This window comes from Gopherus flavomarginatus, chromosome 2 (genome assembly GCF_025201925.1).
Source record: "Gopherus flavomarginatus isolate rGopFla2 chromosome 2, rGopFla2.mat.asm, whole genome shotgun sequence".
NCBI lineage: Eukaryota > Metazoa > Chordata > Testudines > Testudinidae > Gopherus > Gopherus flavomarginatus.
The window spans coordinates 1,274,717-1,296,125 of record NC_066618.1 but is presented as its reverse complement, the minus strand read 5'-3'; the positions used below and the strand labels follow the sequence as shown (position 1 = coordinate 1,296,125).

The 21,409-nt window shown below is 64.0% G+C and overlaps 1 protein-coding gene across 1 annotated transcript in view; it reads right to left on the bottom strand.

The window, feature by feature from the left end:
* The window catches only part of LOC127045986 (potassium voltage-gated channel subfamily H member 2-like), a 56,588-nt gene that overhangs the window by 9,396 nt on the left and 25,783 nt on the right, over positions 1-21,409 (bottom strand). Inside the window, exons 3-4 of the mRNA XM_050942881.1 lie at positions 9,008-9,172; positions 3,377-3,820 (exon numbers count right to left, since the gene is read on the bottom strand). Of these exons, the coding sequence (XP_050798838.1) occupies positions 3,377-3,820; positions 9,008-9,172 (609 nt within the window). The remainder of the gene's footprint in view (positions 1-3,376; positions 3,821-9,007; positions 9,173-21,409) is intronic.

Here is a 21,409-nt window from a genome sequence, read left to right as displayed (position 1 = left end):
ATGTGACGAAGTGGGGGATTTTCTTGTTTTTCGGTGTTTTCCAGTGGGTTGCTGTGATGGAGCAGGGACTGTCTGTGCGGGGGATGGGAGAGCTGGGGGTGACTTTAGGTGAGGGACAAGTGCTCAGCCTGTAACCTGAGCCAGGGAGCAGGGTCAACACCTTTGCCTGGGAAGGTGGACAAAGGAAGGGGCCGCCTGGAGGGGAGTTAAGTCAGTTTGGGTTTTGGGCTGGGGAGGGGGAATTCAGGGTATCCGAAGGTGGGATCCAAGCACCCTGAAACTCCAGCAGGACTCGATTGAGGGGTCCTGGTTGTGCCTACAAGCTCTGCTGTAACCTGCATTCCTGTTGTCCAATAAACCTTCTGTTTTACTGGCTGGCTGAGAGTCACTGTGAGTCCCAGGAAGAGGGGTGCAGGGCCGGACTCCCCCACACTCTGTGACAGTTGCATGCAGAGGGGTGGGACTCAGTGTCCCTGGGTGTTACTGGTTTAACAAGGGGAGGGGAGAGGAGTTTGTTGGTACAGAGATCGGGAGAGGGAACTTAGGACCCCGGCTGATGGCCTGGAGGATGGAGACCCCAGCGACTGGTGACCCAGCTCAGGAGTCACAGCCGGTTCTGGCCAGTGGGAGGACAATGGGCTGCGGGGAGAGGACCCCGGTGACCTGAGCAGCCGGTTCCAGCCCGAGGGGCCAGAGGGGAGCTGAGAGGAGAGGAGACCCAGGCCTGCCTGTTTACGACCCAGTTACCTGGAGAGAAGACAAAGGACAGAGGGGGCTTGGGGCCAGGGGTATCAGATGTCCAGCTGGGAAGCAGGGGGGCTCTGGGCTGGAGAGGGGGAGCAGACAGAGCCCACCTGGATGCAGGGGGACTGGGATGTGCTGGGCTGAGGGAGGCCAGGCCTGAGGCCGGAGAGTTTCCTGTGCTGGGTTCAGACACTCAATAAACCCTCCTGTGTTACGCTGGCTGAGAGTCACTCCGGGCTAGAGAACAGGGGGCATCAACCCCTTCGGGGGTGAGGAGGCCCGGGGGGTCCAGAGCGTGTGGACTCCCTAAGGGGCCCACGGTGAGAGACAGACGTGCTGAGGCTCAGAGAGGTGCGGCTCCAGGAGGTGGAGGGGCCGGACCCCGAGAGAGGGTGGACCCCCGAGAAGGGCTGTCACACTGAAAGGGGCACCCCCCACGGACCGCATGGGGCCACGAGTGGGCACGATCTGTGAGTTCGTGACACTGGCCACGTGCCGGCACCCCAGGGTTGGGTGTGGGCGGGTGTGACGCAGCAGGGAGCGGGGTGGACTGACCTGGGAATGTGTCTAGTTTTACTGGGGCTGTCTGCATGCGGGGGGGGGAGCAGGGGGTGACTCTAGGTGAAGGACGGTATCTGAGCCTGTCACCTGAGCCGGGAGGGAGCTGGGGCCAGGTGACACCTTTGCCTGGGAAAGGGACAAAGGCTGGAGGAGGAGCTGGGGGGGCGGCTGGGTGAGACAGCTGGAGGGGGGTCTGGGGAAGCAGAGGGAACCCCACGTCTGGGGTCTAAGCTCCCTGCCCCCCAGAGGGACCTGGCTGAGGGGCCTGGTTGTACCTACAAGCCCTGTTGGGACTGTGTCCTGTCGTCTCATAACCCTTCTGTGTTACTGGCTGGCGGAGAGTCCCGGGGAATCGCAGGATGTGCGGTGCAGGGCCCTGACTCCCCCACACTCCGTGACAGGAGGATAGATCCGTGCCAGTGCCCCAGGGCTGGATGTGGGCAGGACTGAGCCTGCGCCAGTCTCCCGGGGCTGTGTTGGTGGGACAGATCCCATGTCAGTGCCGCTGTGTATGGAAGTGGGCAAGATGGGCACAGTGCCAGTTCCCGTCTCTAGGTGCACGTAGGATGGGCCATGTGCCGGTGTCCCGGGGCTGGGTGTGGGCGGGACAGATCCGTGCTGGCGTCCTGGGGCTGGGTGTGGGCGGGACAGATCCGTGCTGGCGCCCTGGGGCTGGGTGTGGGCGGGACAGATCCGTGCTGGCGCACTGGGGCTAGGTGTGGGCGGGACAGATCCGTGCTGGCGCCCTGGGGCTGGGTGTGGGCGGGACAGATCCGTGCTGGCGCCCTGGGGCTGGGTGTAGGTGGGATAGACCCCATGGCAGCTCCCCTGGGGCTCAGTGGGAGATCTGTGCCGGCGCCCCGGATCAGGAGGTGGGCGGGACAGACCTGTGCCAGCTCCCCGGGACTCGGTGGGAGATCCGTGCCGCTGCCCCAGAGCTGGGGGTGGGTGGGACAGACCCGTGCCAGCGCCCTGGGGCTCGGTGTGAGCGGGACAGATCCGTGCTGGCACCCTGGGGCTGGGTGTGGGCGGGACAGACCCGTGCCGGCGCCCTGGGGCTGGGGGTGGGCGGGACAGACCTGTGCCGGCGCCCTGGGGCTGGGGGTGGGCGGGACAGACCCGTGCCAGCTCCCCTGGGACTCAGTGGGAGATCTGTGCTGGCACCCCGGATCTGGGTGTGGGTGGGACAGACCCCGTGCCAGCTCCCCTGGGGCTCAGTGGGAGATCCGTGCCGGTGCCCCGGGGCTGGGGGTGGGTGGGACAGACCCGTGCTGGTGCCCTGGAGCTGGGTGTAGGTGGGATAGACCCGATGGCAGCTCCCCTGGGGCTCAGTGGGAGATCTGTGCCAGCACCCCGGGGCTGTGGGTGCAGCTGAGGAGCGAGAGGCAGGCTGTGGGGGCTGGGCTGGATGGGGAGGTGAAAGCTGTAAAGTTTTCCCCGTGGGGGCCTAGGGGGCCATAGCGCTGTTCCCCGGGGGCCAGGGTCCTTGCGAGGCCCCTCCCTCCCATGGGAGTCCACTCGTCCCCAGCCAGTCAATAGCCTGGGCCTCTCCCCAAGGCACTAACGGGGGCGGGGCTGGGGCTGGGGCTGGGGCTGGACAGGGAACTGCTGGGCCCGCAGCTCCGCGGGCAGCTCGGGGCGACTGGGGGTCAGCAGGGTCACACTGCGCGCTATGTCGGGGAAAAGTGCGTGTGCACCTGTCTGTGTGTCCGTGTGTGCGTGCAAGTGTGTGTCCATCCATGTGTGTGTGCACCTGTGTGTGTGTCTCTGTGTGTGTGCAGGTGCGTGTCCATCCGTGTGTGTGTGTGTGCACCTCTGTGTGTCTGTCTGTGTGTGTGCAGGTGTGTGTCCGTCCGTGTGTGTGTGTGTACCTGTCTCTGTGTCCGTGTGTGTGTGTGTGTCTGCAGGTTTGTATGTGTGTGTACATGTGTGTGCACCTGTCTGTGTGTCCAGGTGTGTGTCTGCAGGTGTGCAGGTGTGTCCATGTGTGTGCACCTGTCTGTGTGTTCGTGTGCGTGTGCCGTACCTATGCTGTATGGCGGTGCCCTGCCCTGCCCAGCGCGTGCCGTACCTGCACTGCCGTGGCGGCTGTGTCCCCGCCTGTCGCCCTCGCCCTTCATGGCCTCGATGTCATCGACGGAGGAGGCGCGCCGCACGCTGTGGCAGCTCTCCCGGGAGCGGCTGCGCGACAGGCTGCACTTGGAGAAGGAGGTGTCCAGGTGGAGCCGGTCCCTGTCGGCGCGGGGCGACGAGTGGGTGATGGGGGGCTCCAGGCCTGCCTCGCCAGGCGGACCCCTCCCCGCCTCCAGCTCCACCAGGGCCTGGCGCTCCTCCAGCTGGGAGCCCAGGCAGCTGTTATCCAGGGAGGAAGTGACGTTGTCTGGAGCCCCTGACTCGCTGCTGGGCTTGGAGAAGTCCACGATGACGCCATCTGGGCCCCCCTGGGGCAGCGACTGCTTGCTAGCCGTGAGCGCCAGCAGCGCTGGCAGCTTCAGCTTGAAGGACTTGCTGCGCCCTGTCGAGGAGAGGGGGTGAGGAAGGGGGGGCATTCTTAGGGCTTTGTGTGCCTCAGTTTCCCCGTGTGCTGCGTGTGCAAGGAGGGGGTGGGGCGGGTTGCTGTTGCAGGGGACCAGGTGTGACCGCAAAAAGCAGCCAGGACCCCAGACAATGGCCTGGAGATGGGGGACCCAGTGACTGGTGACAGGGAGGCCCCCCCAGCTCAGGAGCAGCTGGTTCTGGCCAGTGCGGGACAAAGGGCTGAGGAGAGAGGGGCCGGTGACCTGACCAGCTGGATCCAGCCATCGCTCCCTCCACGGGTGGCGAGATCGGCCGGGGGTACTGCTCCCTCGGGGGATGGGGAGATTGGGGGGGTACTGCTCCCTCGGGGGATGGGGAGATCAGCCGGGGGTACTGCTCCCTCGGAGGATGGGAAGATTGGGCAGGAATTGTTCCCTCGGACGGCGGGAAGATCGGGGGGGTATTGCTCCCTCAGGGGGTAGGGAGATGGGGGGGGAGTATTGCTCCCTCGGAGGGTGGGGAGATCGGGGGGGCATTGCTCCCTCAGGGGGTGGGGAGATGGGGGGGCATTGCTCCCTCGGAGGGTGGGGAGATCGGGGGGGGTATTGCTCCCTTTGGGGGTGGGGAGATCGGGGGGGGCATCGCTCCCTCTGGGGGTGGGGAGATCGGGGGGCCATCGCTCCCTCGGACGGTGGGAAGATTGGGCGGGAATTGCTCCCTCGGAGGGTGGGGAGATCGGGGGGGGTATTGCTCCCTTTGGGGGTGGGGAGATCGGGGGGGGCATCGCTCCCTCTGGGGGTGGGGAGATCGGGGGGCCATCGCTCCCTCGGACGGTGGGAAGATTGGGCGGGAATTGCTCCCTCGGAGGATGGGGAGATCGGGGGGGTATTGCTCCCTCAGGGGGTGGGGAGATCGGGGGGGCATTGTTCCCTCGGACGGTGGGAAGGTCGGGGGGGCATTGCTCCCTCGGGGATTGGGGAGATCGTAGGCCCGGAGCGAGGTGACTCCCTGAGGGGTCCCGGCAGAGCCAGGCTGCTGGAGGCTCAGAGAGGTGCAGTCCCAGGAGGTGACCCCAGAGAGTGGACCCCGAGAAGGGCTGTGGCACTGACAGGCCGTACGGAGCTGAGAGAGCCTGGGCCAGACAGCACCATGGCCACGCCCGGTGTGTGCCGGTGCTGGTACCTGTGCAGCGAGGGTCAGCAAGCCCCACAGCCAGCCTCATAGACTCATAGACTCATAGACTCATAGGTAGAAGGGACCAATCTGATCATCTAGTCTGACCTCCTGCACAAGGCAGGCCACAGAACCCCACCCATCCAATTTTATAACAACCCCTATCCCAGGACCGAGTTATTGAAATCCTCAAAAATGGTATGAAGACCTCAAGCTGCAGAGAAACCACCAGCAAGCGACCCGTGCCCCACGCTGCAGGGGAAGGCGAAAAACCTCCAGGGCACCTGCCAATCCGCCCTGGAGGAAAATTCCTTCCCAACCCCAAATATGGCGATCAGCTAAACCCTGAGCATGTGGGCAAGAGTCACCAGCTAGCACCCAAGAAGGAATTCTCCGCAGCAACTCAGTACCCATCGCATGCAACATCTCCCCGCAGACCATTGAGCAGACCTGTCTGGTGGTAATTCAAGATCAATTGCCCAAATTAACGATCCTATCATAACATCCCCTCCATATACTTATCAAGCTTTGTCTTAAAGCCAGGAAAGTCTTTTGCCCCTACTACTTCCCTCGGAAGGCTATTCCAGAACTTCACTCCCCTAATGGTCAGAAACCTTCGTCTAATTTCAAGTCTAAACTTCCTAATATCCAGTTTATACCCATTCGTCCTCGTGGCTACATTAGTACTAAACTTAAATAATTCCTCTCCCTCCCTAACGTTAACCCCCTTGATATATTTATATAGAGCGAGCATATCCCCCCTCAGCCTTCTTTTGGCCAGGCTAAACAAGCCAAGCTCTTTGAGTCTCCTTTCATAAGGCAGTTTTTCCATTCCTCGGATCATCCCTGTAGCCCGTCTCTGAACCTGTTCCAGTTTGAATTCATCCTTCTTGAACATGGGACACCAGAACTGCACACAATATTCCAGATGGGGTCTCACCAACGCCTTATACAACGGTACTAACACATCCTTATCCTTGCAGGAAATACCTCGCCTGATGCATCCCAAAATCGCATTTGCTTTTTAACAGCCGTATCACATTGGCGACTCATAGTCATCCTGCTATCAACCAGTACCCCAAGGTCCTTCTCCTCCTCCGTCGCTTCCAACTGATGCGCCCCCAACGTATATCCAAAATTCTTATTATTAATTCCTAAATGCATGACCTTGCACTTTTCACTATTGTATTTCATCCTATTTCTATTACTCCAGTTTACAAGGTGGTTCAGATCTTCCTGAATAGTATCCCTGTCCTTCTCCGTGTTAGCAATACCCCCCAGCTTCGTGTCATCCGCAAACTTTATTAGCACATTCCCGCTCTTTGTGCCAAGGTCAGTAATAAAAAGGTTAAATAAGATCGGTCCCAAAACCGATCCTTGAGGGACTCCACTGGTGACCTCCTTCCAGTCCGACAGTTCACCTTTCAATACGACCCTCTGGAGTCTCCCCTTTAACCAGTTCCTTATCCACCTTACAACTTTCATATTCATTCCCAGCTTTTCCAATTTAACTAACAGCTCCCTGTGCGGAACCGTGTCGAACGCCTTACTGAAATCTAGGTAAATTATATGTACCGCATTTCCTTTATCTAAGTAATCCGTCACCTTCTCAAAGAAGGAGATCAGATTGGTTTGGCACGATCTACCTTTAGTAAATCCGTGTTGCAATTCGTCACAATTACCATTGACCTCTATGTCCTTAACTACTTTCTCCCTTAAAATTTTTTCCAAGACCTTACCTACTACAGACGTCAAGCTAACAGGCCTATAATTACCCGGATCACTCTTATTCCCTTTCTAAAAAATAGGAACTACATTAGCAATCCTCCAGTCATACGGCACAACCCCCGAGTTTATCGATTGCTTAAAAATTCTCGCTAACGGGCTCGCAATTTCACGCGCCAGTTCCTTTAATATCCTCGGGTGGAGATTGTCCGGGCCCTCCGACTTCGTCCCATCGAGCTGTTCAAGTACGGCCTCTACCTCAGTTGCGGTAATATCCACTTCCATATCCACATTCCCGTTTATCATCCCTCCATCATCGCAAGGTTCCTCACTAGTCTTATTAAAAACTGAGGCAAAGTACTTGTTTAGATGTTGGGCCATGCCTAGGTTATCCTTAACCTCCATTCCATCCTCAGTGTATAGCGGCCCCACTTCTTCTTTCTTTGTTTTCTTCTTATTTATGTGGCTGTAGAACCTTTTACTATTGGTTTTGATTCCCTTTGCAAGTTCCAGTTCAATGTGGCTTTTAGCCTTCCTCACTTTATCCCTACATGTTCTGACCTCAGCAAGGTAGCTTTCCTTACTGATCCTGTCTTCCTTCCACTCCCTGTAAGCTTTCTGCTTTTGTCTAATCCCCTCTCTGAGTTGCTTGCTCATCCAGTTTGGCCTACAACTCCTGCCCATGGTTCTTTTCCCCTTTCTCGGGATGCAGGCTTCCGACAGTCTCCGCAGCTGTGACTTAAAGTAATTCCAGGCCTCCTCCACATTTAAATCCACTAATTCCTCCGTCCAATCCACTTCCCTAACTAATTTCCTTAACTCTTTAAAATTAGCCCTCGAGAAGTCAAAAACCCTAATCGCAGATCTACATTTGTTTATCCTTCCATCTAGTTTGAACTGAATCAGCTCATGATCACTCGAACCAAGGTTGTCCCCTACCACCATTTCTTCTACGAGGTCCTCACTGCTCACCAACACCAAATCTAAAATGGCATCCCCTCTTGTAGGTGCTTCAACTACTTGATGAAGAAATCCATCCGCTATCACATCCAGAAAAATCTGACCCCTATTATTCGTGCAAGTACTCGTCCTCCAGTCTATATCCGGGAAGTTGAAGTCCCCCATAATCACACGTTTCCCCTTTGTGTTTACTTCATTAAAGACATTAAAGAGGTCTCTATCCATATCCCAATCCGATCCCAGCGGTCTGTAGCACACCCCAAGCACTATCTCAGGGGAAGCTCTAGTTGCTTTTTTACCCAGCGTGATTTTTGCCCAGACAGACTCTGTCTTATCCATTCCATCGCTTCTTATTTCGCTACATTTAATTTCATCATTGATGTACAAGGCTACTCCACCACCTTTGCCTTTCTTCCTGTCTTTTCTGAACAGCACATAGCCTTCAATACCCATGCTCCAGTCATGAGTACTATTCCACCAGGTTTCGGTTATCCCTATAATATCCGGTTTCACTTCCTGCACCAGTAGCTCCAGTTCCTCCATCTTGTTACCTAGGCTCCTCGCATTAGTGTACAGACCTTTTAATTTTCGGCATTTGGTGTCAGTGACATTCTTTCCCCCGTCGTGCACAAACTTTCTAACACCAGCATCACCCGTTACTCTGGTTTCTACTCCACTATTCCTCCTTGGATCAAATCTTGGGTCCGCAAGGGTATCCCCGCTCACTTTGTTTACTTCCCTCTCCAGGTTATATTCTGGCGTGGAGATCTCCCGAACATCTCCCAACCATCTCCCCCAACTTCCTAGTTTAAAGCTCTCTTGATGAGGTCGGCGAGCCTCCATCCTAGAATTCTATTTCCCTCCTTGCTGAGATGAAGTCCATCCTGAGCGAACAGTCGTCTATCCGTAAACGCTTCCCAGTGACCGTACATCCCAAAGCCCTCCTTATAACAGAGCTCTGGGCTCAGCCCCCCAGGGCCAGGCAGGACACATGCGCCTCCACGGGCCTGCGAGCAGGGCAGCTCCCATCCCTGGGCTCTGCTCCTCTGCACCACCAAGGCCTGGCTGGAGCCAGAGTGAAGGGCTGGGGAGGAGCCAGTCCCAGGACAGGCTCGGCTGGGGGCGCAGCAGGGGGGCCCATCCTGTGGGACATGAACTGCTGGGTCCACAGGCTGCACGTGTCCAGCTCTGTGCGCCAGGAGCGTGCCAGGCCTCAGGCAGTGCCCCATGGGACAGGCACCCATTGCTATGGTAGCCCCAGTCCCCCTCACAGGGGGGTGAGGATGGGGTCTCTGCCCCCCAGCTGTGGGGCGCTGCTGGGGCCTACCTGCAGGGAACCAGTTGGTGGGAGTCACCCAGTGGTTGGTGTCCTTGACCGGGGAGCCCAGCAGCTCCTTCTCCAGCACCAGCTCGAAGTTCAGGATGAACATGATCACGGCCCCGTCCTCGCTCTTCACGGGCACCACGTCCACCAGGCACAGGAAGCAGCTGCCTGCGGGGGCACCGAGAGAGTCAGTCCCAGCCCCTGCCAGCGCCTTCGTCTGCCTGCCCCCTGGCACCAGGCCCCAGCCAGCCCCAGAGCCCGGCTCCCCCCAAGAGCCTTCGCCTGCCTGCCCCCTGGCACCGGGTCCCACCCAGCCCCAGAGCCCGGCTCCCCCCAAGAGCCTTCGCCTGCCCCCTGGCACCGCACCCCAGCCAGCCCCAGAGCCCGGCTCCTCCCAAGAGCCTTCGCCTGCCCACTGGCACCAGGCCCCAGCCAGCCCCAGAGCCCGGCTCCCCCCAAGAGCCTTCGCCTGCCTGCCCCCTGGCACCGGGTCCCACCCAGCCCCAGAGCCCGGCTCCCCCGAGAGCCTTCACCTGCCCCCTGCGCCGCACTCCAGCCAGGCTCCCTGGGGAGAACCTGCCAGCAACATGGGGCTGCCCACTGCGGGATCAGGTTAGACGGGGGTGTGTAAGTGGCAGGGAAAGGCCTGGAGTGTGGGGCAGCCCCCACCCGCCTACCCTCAGCCCCAGGCCCCTGGAGGCCAGATGGCGCAATGGAGGGCCGTCCTTGGGGGCCAGGAAGGGGCGCATTGGGTGGATCTCCATGCAGCCCCCCCGGGGATGGCTCACCCAGCCCGGGCAGGAACACAGTCCAAAACAGGTCTTGCCAGCACAGATAACAGGACCCCCTTTAGTTAGGTCCATCTGGGGCCCCCAGGGAGGCCTCAGCCCCGTTGGGAAGCCGAAGCCCCATCAGAGCTCCCCTCCATTTCCCTGCCAGCTTCAAACTGAAACTCACTCCTGCCTCACTCAGCCTCCCCCCAGCTCCTCCCCCACACTTTGTCCTTTGTCCAGTGTCCTGGGCAGAGGTGTCACCTGGCCTCCAACCCCCCTCCTGGTTCTCAGGTGACATGCTCAGGTATCCTCCCTTCCCCAATGCCAGCAGTCCCAGCACAACTCCCCTGCCACCTTCCCAGGTCAACACTCCCCACGCAGCATTCACAGAACACAGCCAGAACAGCCCCACTTCGGCACACAGGGGCTGCCCACATCCGGGCACCAGTGGGGCTGGGGGCCCCGGATGTGCTTTATGCCGCTCGAAGCACTTTCACAGCTGCTATGTTAATCCGGGCGGATGAGGCTTCTCCAGCCGGGAGCTCTCCAGGGACAAAGGGGGCAGCTCACCCCTCGCTCAGCCAGCCCCGGGCAGCTGGGCTCAGCACAGCCCCAGTGGCACAGCCAGCGCCAGGGAGATCCCAGCCCATTCACACGGGCACTCAACACCTGTTCACGGCCCAGGGCCAGATGGGAGCCAGTGCCCCCTAGACGGAGCACAGTGGGCAGGCTGGGGGGCAGGTCTGGGCACAGAGCAAACAGCCTGGGGGGCAGGGTGGGGCACAGAGCACACAGGCTGGGGGGCAGGCCGGGGCACAGAGCACACAGGCTGGGGGGCAGGGCGGGGCATAGACCACCAGGCTGGGGGGCAGGGTTGGGCACAGAGCAAACAGCCTGGGGGGCAGGGCAGTGCACAGAGCACACAAGCCAGGGGACAGGGCTGGGCACAGAGCACTAGGCTGGGGAGCAGGGCGGGGCACAGAGCACACAAGTTGGGGGCAAGGCTGGGGGCAGGGCCGGGCACAGAGCACACAAGCTGGGGGACAGGGCTGGGCACAGAGCACGAGGCTGGGGGCAGGGCTGGGCACAGAGCACATAGGCTGGGGGGCAGGGCGGGGCACAGAGGACCAGGCTGGGGGCAGGGCGGGGCACAGAGCACACAGACTGGGGGGCAGGGTGGGGCACAGAGGACCAGGCTGGGGGGCAGGGCTGGGCACAGAGCACACAGACTGGGGGGCAGGGCGGGACACAGAGGACCAGGCTGGGGACCAGGGTGGGGCACAGAGCACACAGGCTGGGAGCAAGGCTGGGGGCAGGGCCGGGCACAGAGCACACAGACTGGGGGTCAGGGCGGGGCACAGAGGACCAGGCTGGGGACCAGGGTGGGGCACAGAGCACACAGGCTGGGAGCAAGGCTGGGGGCAGGACCGGGCACACATGCCATCTGGGGCTGCCGCAGGTTTGCTCTGCAAAAGGGACACATGGCGCAGGCAGTCAGGCCCGATGCTCCAGTCTGCAGGGTGCCTGCTATCGGCCTAGCCAACGCGCAGTGGCTGGGGAAGGCTCCCTTGCCCCAGATGTGGCTGCAGAGCATGGCCACTAGCCCACACCACAGGCTGGTCCCTGGCACATTGCTGGCAGGGCAGGAGGCTCCTACAGCTCACAGCCACACAGCCCAACCCCTCTGCCGGCACCCAGCGTGTGCGGGGGCAAGGAGCGGCGGGTTCCCCTGTCTCACGCCTTGCCTGGCCGCAAGGGTATGGCCGGCAGGGAGCCCCGGCACACAGTGCACCAGCTGGCACAGCAGCTCCCGCCCACCCAGGGAATCCCAGCCCAGCCAGCCACACAGTGCAGGCTGGAGAGATGGCTTGGCACGCTCCCGCCCCGCACTGCCCCGGCAGCCAGACAGGGGCGTCCACATGGAGCTTGGGAGTCTACAGCAGGGGCATGTGCCAACCTCAGGGAGCTCTCGCATGTTCAGCGGCAGGCCATGGCCAGGGGGTCCAGCAGGGGCTGGGGGGGCAGGGCATGCAGGGGCCAGGGGTCCCAGCAGGGGCTGGGGGGCCTGGGCGTGCAGATTAGCCGCAGGCTGGGTCCCAGCAGAGGCTGGGGTCAGGGGGGTTGGGTAGCTGCAGGCTGGGGCATGCAGGGACCGGGGGTCCCAGCAGGGGCTAGGGGGGCAGGGCACAGGGATTAGCCGTAGGCACATGGCCCCTCCATGTGTTGGCAGATTTGCTTCCTCCCCGTCCTAATCTGCTCTGATCCCCTCTGAGCCTGGGGGCATCCCTGGGGGGCACACACAGCAGCTGCCCCCTACCAGTGCTGGCCTCAGGCTGGCCTGGCCCCCCACCGAGCCCTCCACACTCTCAGGTGGCGCCAGCTTCCCCCCACCCGCATCGGAGGCCAGTGAGTGTGGGAGGTTGGTTACACTTCCCAGCTGGGCAGATGGGCCCTCCTGCCAGCCATGGCAAGGCAGCCTGGCTGGGTCCTTCCGGCCTGCAGGGCAACTCTGGGCACTCTCGGCTCTCCCAGCTCTGGCAGGACGGCTGAGCCGTGTGCCCACACTGGCCAGCAGGAGCCCCACGGCCATGGCCTCCCCCCTCCAGCTGGCCCAGGCCCAGTTAATGGGGAAGGGAGTCCACCACTCACTGATCTGTCTGCCCCAGCCCTGGGCTCCCATGGCCCCACAGCACAGCACAGCTGTCCTCTAGGCCTCAAGCCAGGGTCACAACCGCAGCCATGCAGTGGTGGGTGGGGCTGCGTCTGGCTGGAAGGGACCCTGCCTGGCCGGAGGGGACTGTGCCTAGCGGGACAGGGGCCACATGGCTGGCAAGGGGCCTCCTGGCCAAAGGGAGCCATGTGGCACCAGGAGCCTAGTGCTCAGATTTTATGCCTAACTACGGCTACAGCCAGAAGCGAAGATCATGGGAACAGGGCTGAGCCACCCCAGGGGTCCTGTTCGCATCCGTCAGTCCCCAGGAGCCCTGGGTGCATCTGTCCCTCCATTCCCAGGGGCGCTGGGCATGTGACACGAGTGGGAATGTTCTTAATGTTTCCTCTGAACACGGTGCTGGTGCCTCAGTTTCCCCTATGCAGTTCTTAAGTATCTAGGTGGTGGGATAGGGTTGATTATTGCAGAGCCCTAGAGGGCAGGGGTGACCCTGCTCCTGGTAACTGATGGCCTGGGCCCCTCCCCTGCAAGATGCCAACTGAAGGTGTTGGAGACCAAAGAGATCAGGTGACCTCCTGGCCCAGGAAAGAGACAAAGGCCAGAGAAGGGGCTGGAGAGTTTCAATTTGGGGCTGGCTGGGGAAATGGAGGGGAGCCAGACAGGGCTCTGGCCTCCCTGCCCCCCGACTGACCTGCAAGATCTGTCCTGGACTGTGTTCCTGTCACCTTCTGTCGGGGGGGGGATGGCTCAGGGGTCTGAGCTACACCCAGGAGTGTGAGTTCAGTCCCTGAGGGGGCCTGGGGATGGGTCCCCCTTTGAGCAGGGGGTTGGACTAGATACCTCCTCAGATGCTTTCCAACCCTGAGTCTATGAAATAAACCTTCTGCTTTGCTGGCTGCCTGAACCGCAGGAAGCCGGGGGTGCCGGGCCCTGACTCCCCCGCACTCCGTGACACTGGGCGCCTTGGTTTCCCAGGCCCATCCTCTGCAAGAATCAGCAGGAGGTGTCGGAGAACCACGTGAGAGGTGGAGGCCAGGGGACCTGTTGGCCCAGGAAAGAAACAAAGGAAGGAGGAGAGCACCTGGGCGTGACTGAGGGCGGGCTGCTGAAAGCTGATCAGTCTCCTGCTTGGGACTTGGGGTGGGGGGGAGCCCAGGGCTCTGGATCCCCCCGGGATGGGCTTGGCTGTAACTGCCGGTTTCCTGTGCTAACAAGCTCTGCTCTACGCTGGGCTCCTGATGACTGATAACCCGTCTGTCTCACACGCTGGCTGGGAGGCCCTGCTGGCTGCGGAGTGGGGGGCAGGGCCCTGGGGGTGGGGCGAGAGACTCCCCAGGGGTCCCGTCCAGGGGGACTGAGCTCTCTGAGGTTGGACCCAGGAAGCGCCGAAGCTGAGAAGGCTTCTTGCCCTGGGGGAAGTGACGCTGCGCCGGGGTCCTGCCTGACTTCAGTCATGGGCGGCCATGCCCAGGTGTGTCCGTCCACCCCCCTCGTGCTGCAGCCTGCAAGCCTTGCTCCTGCCCAGAAAGCTGGAGGAGATGCATCTCAGACACCCCCTCCAAGGCTGCTTGGGGCACAGAGGGCAGGCAGGGGAGACTTGCCCAGAACTCCGATGCTGCCCTAACACACACGGTACTGCTCCCCCCAGCCTTGCCTGGCACCCACACCCGGCCGGTATGGGTCACTGTTTCTATTAGCAAGCCCAGAGCAGGACCCTGCTGCGCCAGCCACTGCCCAAAGCCAGAGTGGAAGAGGGGCTGCCCCGAGCACCCGGCCCCAGACCACAGACTGAGCGGCGGGGAGCACTGGGAACCTCCAGGCGCATGCTGCTCCACAGGCTTGCCAGCTGGCCCACAGCCCCTCCCTGTGCCCTGCACCCCCCCCAGAGACCCTCGCTGCCCCCCGTGTGCCCCTCCATCCTCCCCCACTCCCCACTCTGGAGCACGGCAGCCTTCACCACTCTCACCACCAGACACCTCCCCAGTGCACAGCTATGGGGAGACTTCACAGGGCCCGGAGTTTACAAACAGGGGAGAGGAGGGGCTGGGAGCCAGGACTCCTGGGTTCTGCCCCAGCTCTGTGGGGCAGTGGGGGCTGGTGGTTAGAGCAGGGGGGTGGGAGCCAGGGCTTCTGGGTTCTCTCCTGGCTCTGGGAGGGGAGTGGGGGCTGGTGGTTAGAGCAGGGGGCTGAGAGCCAGGACTCCTGGGTTCTGTCCCAGCTCTGGGAGGCAGTGGGGCTAGTGGTGAGAGCAGGGGGCTGGGAGCCAGGACTCCTGGGCTCTCTCCCGGTTCTGGGAGCAGTTTGGGCTGGTGGTTAGAGCAGGGGGCTGGGAGCCAGGACTCCTGGGCTCTCTCCTGGCTCTGGGGACAGTGGGGGCTGGTGGTTAGAGCAGGGGGCTGGGAGCCAGGACTCCTGGGCTCTCTCCTGGCTCTGGGGACAGTGGGGGCTGGTGGTTAGAGCAGGGGGGCTGGGAGCCAGGACTCCTGGGCTCTCTCCTGGCTCTGGGGGGCAGTGGGGGCTGGTGGTTAGAGCAGGGGGCTGGGAGCCAGGACTCCTGGGCTCTCTCCTGGCTCTGGGGGCAGTGGGGGCTGGTGGTTAGAGCAGGGGGCTGGGAGCCAGGACTCCTGGGCTCTCTCCTGGCTCTGGGGGCAGTGGGGGCTGGTGGTTAGAGCAGGGGGCTGGGAGTCAGGACTCCTGGGCTCTCTCCTGGCAGTGGGGGCTGGTGGGTTCCATGGAGGTGAAGCACGTTGCTTAGGACGTGACTGGCTAGTGCCCGGATTGGCTGCCCTGCACCGAGCCCTCTACCCGGCCTGCAGCCTTTGGCCAGCAGACGGCAGCTTTGCCCACCTGACAGCCAAGCTGGGGCTCGGTCCCTGTGGCCCCGGACTATGGGCAGGGAGGCAGATTGGTCCCGGTCTCAGGCCCGGAGCCAGCGCCACGTGCACCCAGCACAGGGACAGGCTCACGCCCTGCCCGTCCCTGGGGATTTGTAAGCCAGGCCCCCTGCATGGGGCTGCTGAGTGCAGGGCCGGGGTGTGGGTGGGCGTGCCCGTCGCGTGCCCACTCAACAACTGATCCGACCCACGGGCCACGCTGCGGGAGGAATCCTGGTCGGGCACGTTGTGTGCAGGGTCAGACTGCAGACCAGGGCCCAGTGCCAGCTCCCCCTCCTCCTGCAGCAGAGCCCAGAGCCTCTCCTCACAGCCTGCTCCGGGACCAGCCAGCACTGCAGAGAAAGGCCCAGGTATCTGGGCCCTCCCAGCTGGATGGGGGGGGAGGTCCCAAACTGAGGACAGCCCCACCCCCCAAGGAGAATGGGGATTGCCCAGCCTGTCAGGCAAAGCCAGGATCTGCCATGTGCCCTCACTAGCAGCCCAGGCCACTGCAATAGACACAGCATGGCTGGGAAACTGCCGGTCAAGGCGGGGCAGTGCGGGTTGCCGATCCCACCGACCGGGACAGGGCAATCCCAGCACTAGTACCAGGACATGGATCTCACTGACCAGGGCGCAGACCCCACCAATCGAGGTGGGGCAATCCCAGCACTAGTGCCGGGGCGCAGATCCCACCGACCGGGGCGGGGCAATCCCAGCACTACTGCTGGAGCACAGATCCCCCCGCCCGGGGCGCAAATCTCATCGACCGGGGCACGGATCCCACCGACCAGGACAGGGCAATCCCAGCGCTAGTGCCAGGGCGCAGATCCCACCGACCGGGACGCAGCAATCCCAGCACTAGTACTGGGACGTGGATCCCACCAACTGGGGCGGGGCAATCCCAGTACTAGTGTTGGGGAGCAGATTCCCTCGACCGGGGCGCAGCAATCCCAGTGCTGGTGCCGGGGCGCAGATCTCACCGACCGGGACAGGGTAATCCCAGCACTAGTGCCGGGGCGCAGATCCCACCGACCGGGACAGGGTAATCCCAGCACTAGTGCCGGGGCGCAGATCCCACCGACCGAGATGCGGATCCCACCAACTGGGATGGGGCAATCCCAGTAGTAGTGTTGGGGAGCGGATTCCCTCAACCGGGGTGCAGCAATCCCAGCGCTGGTGCCAGGGCGCGGATCCCACCAACCAGGGCACAGATCCCCCTGATCGGGGCGCAGCAATCCCGGCACTAGAGCCGGGGTGCAGATCCCACTGACCGAGGCGGGGCAATCCCAGCGCTAGTGCTGGAGCACAGATCCCCCCGCCCGGGGCGCAAATCTCACCGATCGGGGCACGGATCCCACCGACCAGGACAGGGCAATCCCAGCGCTAGCGCTGGGGCGCAGATCCCACCGACCGGGACGCAGCAATCCCAGCGCTAGTACTGGGACGTGGATCCCACCAACTGGGACGGGGCAATCCCAGTACTAGTGTTGGGGAGCGGATTCCCTCGACCGGAGCGCAGCAATCCCAGCGCTGGTGCCGGGGCGCGGATCCCACCGACCAGGGCACGGATCCCAACGACTGGGGCGCGGATCCCCCTGATCGGGGCGCGGATCCTACTGACCGGGGCACGGATCCCACCGACCGGGACGCAGCAATCCCAGCACTAGTACTGGGACGTGGATCCCACCAACTGGGACGGGGCAATCCCAGTAATAGTGTTGGGGAGCGGATTCCCTCGACCGGAGCGCAGCAATCCCAGCGCTGGTGCCGGGGCGCGGATCCCACTGACCAGGGCATGGATCCCAACAACTGGGGTGCGGATCCCCCTGATCGGGGCGCGGATCCTACTGACCGGGGCGCGGATCCCACCGACCAGGGCACAGATCCCAACGACTGGGGCGCGGATCCTACTGACCGGGGAGCGGATCTCAACGACCAGGACATGGATCCCAATGACTGGGGTGCGGATCCCCCTGATCGCGGCACGGATCCTACTGACCGGGGCGCAGATCCCAACGACGAGGGCACAGATCCCCCTGATCGGGGCGCAGCAATCCCGGCACTAGAGCCGGGGCACAGATCCCACTGACCGAGGCGGGGCAATCCCAGCGCTAGTGCTGGAGCACAGATCCCACCGACTGGGGCAGGGCAATCTCAGCACTAGAGCTGGGGCACAGATCCCCCCGCCCGGGGCGCAAATCTCACCGACCGGGGCACAAATCCCACTGATCAGGACAGGGCAATCCCAGCGCTAGCGCCGGGGCGCAGATCCCACCGACCAGGACGCAGCAATCCCAGCACTAGTACTGGGACGCGGATCCCACCAACTGGGACGGGGCAATCCCAGTACTAGTGTTGGGGAGCAGATTCCCTCGACCGGAGCGCAGCAATCCCAGTGCTGGTGCCAGGGCGCAGATCCCACCGACCAGGGCACGGATCCCAACGACTGGGGCGCGGATCCCCCGATCGGGGCGCGGATCCTACTGACCGGGGCGCGGATCCCACCGACCGGGACAGGGCAATCCCAGCACTAGTGCCGGGGTGCAGATCCCACTGACCAGGGCGTGGCAATCTGGATCCGGACTGTTTATACGGGGCTGTTGCCCCCCAGAGCTGAGATGTGCTCCCCCGGGATGGGCTCAGCCGCGAGGGCCCCAGGTCCCAGCACAGCTACAGCTTGGGGTAGCCCAGCTGGTAACGGGGAATCCTGACTCCCGGGCAGCAATGCTCTGGTTCCACAGAGTCTGGGCTTGGGGCTCAGCCCAGTGTGCTGGGGCCTGGCGTCTGCAGCACGCAGCTCCAAAGCCGCTGACGAAGGGGCTGCTCCGAGCTGCGCTTGGCAGGAAAAGGCAGCGGGTGGCTCCCCTGCCAGCCAAGCACCGCGTGCTACAGCCAAAACACACGACGCTGCGGGTGGTATGTGACAGCGCTGCCGGCGCTGCAGGGCCGTGCGTCACAGGACAGGCCCCCACCGAGCACACTGCGGCTCAGAGCATGGGGCCGGGAGAGCCAGGTGAGCCCAGAGCCAGGGGCCCCACGCCAGAGAGAATGGGCAACATGGGACACAGTCCTTTCCCCTCTGCGGCCAGTGGGGCTGGCACAAGGGGGGTGGGAGGGCTGGCCTGAAGACCCAGGACGCAGATTCCATCGTCCGCCTGGCGCTGGCTCCGGCTCCGGCTCCGGTCCAATTCCATGTGGAGCACGGGCTGGCGGCTCTCGGGCAGCTGTGTGGCCACCGAGCACTGAGCCCCCGAAGCTCGGAGCCAGGCGCGCTGAGCAGGGAAGGGGGCGTGCTGGGGACGAGCTATCCCACAGTGGCAGCGCTGCAGACACCCCTCTCCCTCCCAGTATTAGAGGGGAAGCCGGTTCAGACTATCCAGACTAACATGGCTACCCCTCTGATACTTGACACCAGGTTAGTCTGGATCTGTAAAAGCAGCAGAGTCCTGTGGCACCTTATAGACTAACAGAGGTTTTGGAGCATGAGCTTTCGTGGGTGAATACCCACTTCGTGGGATGCACCCCTCCAAGGTGGCCAGAAGCTGCAGTGCTCACATCATGAGCGGAGCTGGGCCCCATCTCCTGCCGACCCACACACAACGGCCCCCTAGACCAGCAGCACTAGAGAAGCCCCAACCAGAGCGCGACAACCCCCTGCCCAGGCCCAGGCCACCAGGCCAGCAGCTCAGGCACAGCCCCAGAGCAGCCAGGACGGCACCAGCTCCCTGCCCAAAGCACCCCCAGACACAGAGCCCTCCCCCAGGGACACGTGCAGAGTCACGGCTGGGGTGGAGCTGGGCACAGACCCCAGGCAGCGGCTGCAGCCAGAGAGCCAAGAGAGCAGGGGTCAGAGCCCTCCTCTGGCCAGCGCCAGCACCAGCCCCACGAGCCGCTCACCCAGCGGAGGGGGTCAGGACGCAGCACAAAGCCCACCAGGCTCCCGCGCCCCAGAGCAGAACCGCAACATGCCGCTGTGGGGCACGGCCTGACACCCCACGCACTGCAGCACCAGCTCGGGCCTGCAGCCTGCCCACCAGCACAACCCGGGCAGCTGCGCCAGGCCTAGCCCTCCGCTGCCTGGGGGCTCGTCTCTCTGGGGGGGGCCGTCTCAGCTCCCTCCGGCATTGCCACGGGGGCCAGCTCCTTCCCGTGGCCTAGTGCCCCCCGCCCAGCCCATAGCCTGCTGCACCGCGCCCCCCGCCAAGCCCCTGCCCACTTCCCACGGCCTAGCGCCCCTGCCAAGCCCATTGCCTGCTGCACCGCGCCCCCCGCCGAGCCCGCGCCCCCTTCCCACGGCCTAGCGCCCCTGCCGAGCCCCCCGCCCGCTTCCCACGGCCTAGCGCCCCTGCCGAGCCCATTGCCTGATGCACCGCGCCCCCCGCCAAGCCCCTGCCCACTTCCCACGGCCTAGCGCCCCTGCCGAGCCCATAGCCTGCTGCATCGCGCCCCCCGCCGAGCCCCTGCTCCCTTCCCACGGCCTAGCGTCCCTGCCGAGCCCCCGCCCCCTTCCCACGGCCTAGCGCCCCTGCCGAGCCCATAGCCTGCTGCACCGCGCCCCCCACCGAGCCCCCGCCCCCTTCCCACGGCCTAGCGCCCCTGCCGAGCCCATAGCCTGCTGCACCGCGCCCCCCGCCGAGCCCCCGCCCCCTTCCCACGGCCTAGCGCCCTGCCGAGCCCAAAGCCTGCTGCACCGCGCCCCCTGCCGAGCCCTCGCCCCCTTCCCGTGGCCTAGCACCCCCTGCCAAGCCCATAGCCTGCTGCACCGCGCCCCCCGCCGAGCCCCCGCCCCCTTCCCACGGCCTAGCGCCCACTGCCGAGCCCATAGCCTGCTGCACCGCGCCCCCCACCGAGCCCCCTGCCCCCTTCCCACGGCCTAGCGCCCCCTGCCGAGCCCATAGCCTGCTGCATCGCGCCCCCCGCCGAGCCCCTGCTCCCTTCCCACGGCCTAGCGTCCCTGCCGAGCCCCCGCCCCCTTCCCACGGCCTAGCGCCCCTGCCGAGCCCATAGCCTGCTGCACCGCGCCCCCCACCGCGCCCCCGCCCCCTTCCCACGGCCTAGCGCCCCTGCCGAGCCCAAAGCCTGCTGCACCGCGCCCCCTGCCGAGCCCTCGCCCCCTTCCCGTGGCCTAGCACCCCCTGCCAAGCCCATAGCCTGCTGCACCGCGCCCCCCCGGCCGAGCCCCCGCCCCCTTCCCACGGCCTAGCGCCCCTGCCGAGCCCAAAGCCTGCTGCACCGCGCCCCCCGCCCAGCCCCTGCCCCCTTCCCACGGCCTAGCGCCCCCTGCCAAGCCCATAGCCTGCTGCACCGCGCCCCCCACCGAGCCCCCGTCCCCTTTCCGCAGCCTAGCGCCCCCTGCCGAGCCCATAGCCTGCTACACCGCGCCCCCCACCGAGCCCCCGCCCCCTTCCCGCGGCCTAGCGCCCCCTGCCAAGCCCATAGCCTGCTGCACCGCGCCCCCCACCGAGCCCCTGCCCCCTTCCCACGGCCTAGCGCCCCCTGCCGAGCCCATAGCCTGCTGCACCGCGCCCCCCACCGAGCCCCCGCCCCCTTCCCGCGACCTAGCGACCCTGCCGAGCCCATAGCCTGCTGCACCGCACCCCCCCGCTGAGCCCCCGCCCCCTTCCCGCGGCCTAGCGCCCCTGCCGAGCCCATAGCCTGCTGCACCGCGCCCCCTGCTGAGCCCCCGCCCCCTTCCCGCGGCCTAGCGCCCCTGCCGAGCCCATAGCCTGCTGCACCACGCCCCCCACCGAGCCCCCGTCCCCCTTTCCGCAGCCTAGCGCCCCCTGCCGAGCCCATAGCCTGCTGCACCGCGCCCCCCACCGAGCCCCCGTCCCCTTTCCGCAGCCTAGCGCCCCCTGCCGAGCCCATTGCCTGCTGCACCGCGCCCCCCGCCGAGCCCCTGCCCCCTTCCCACGGCCTAGCGCCCCCTGCCGAGCCCATTGTCCTGCTGCACCGCACCCCCCCGCTGAGCCCCCGCCCCCTTCCCGCGGCCTACGCCCCCTGCCGAGCCCATAGCCTGCTGCACCGCGCCCCCTGCTGAGCCCCCGCCTTCTGTCCCCCGGCCATGGGCGCTGGGGCCTCCCCC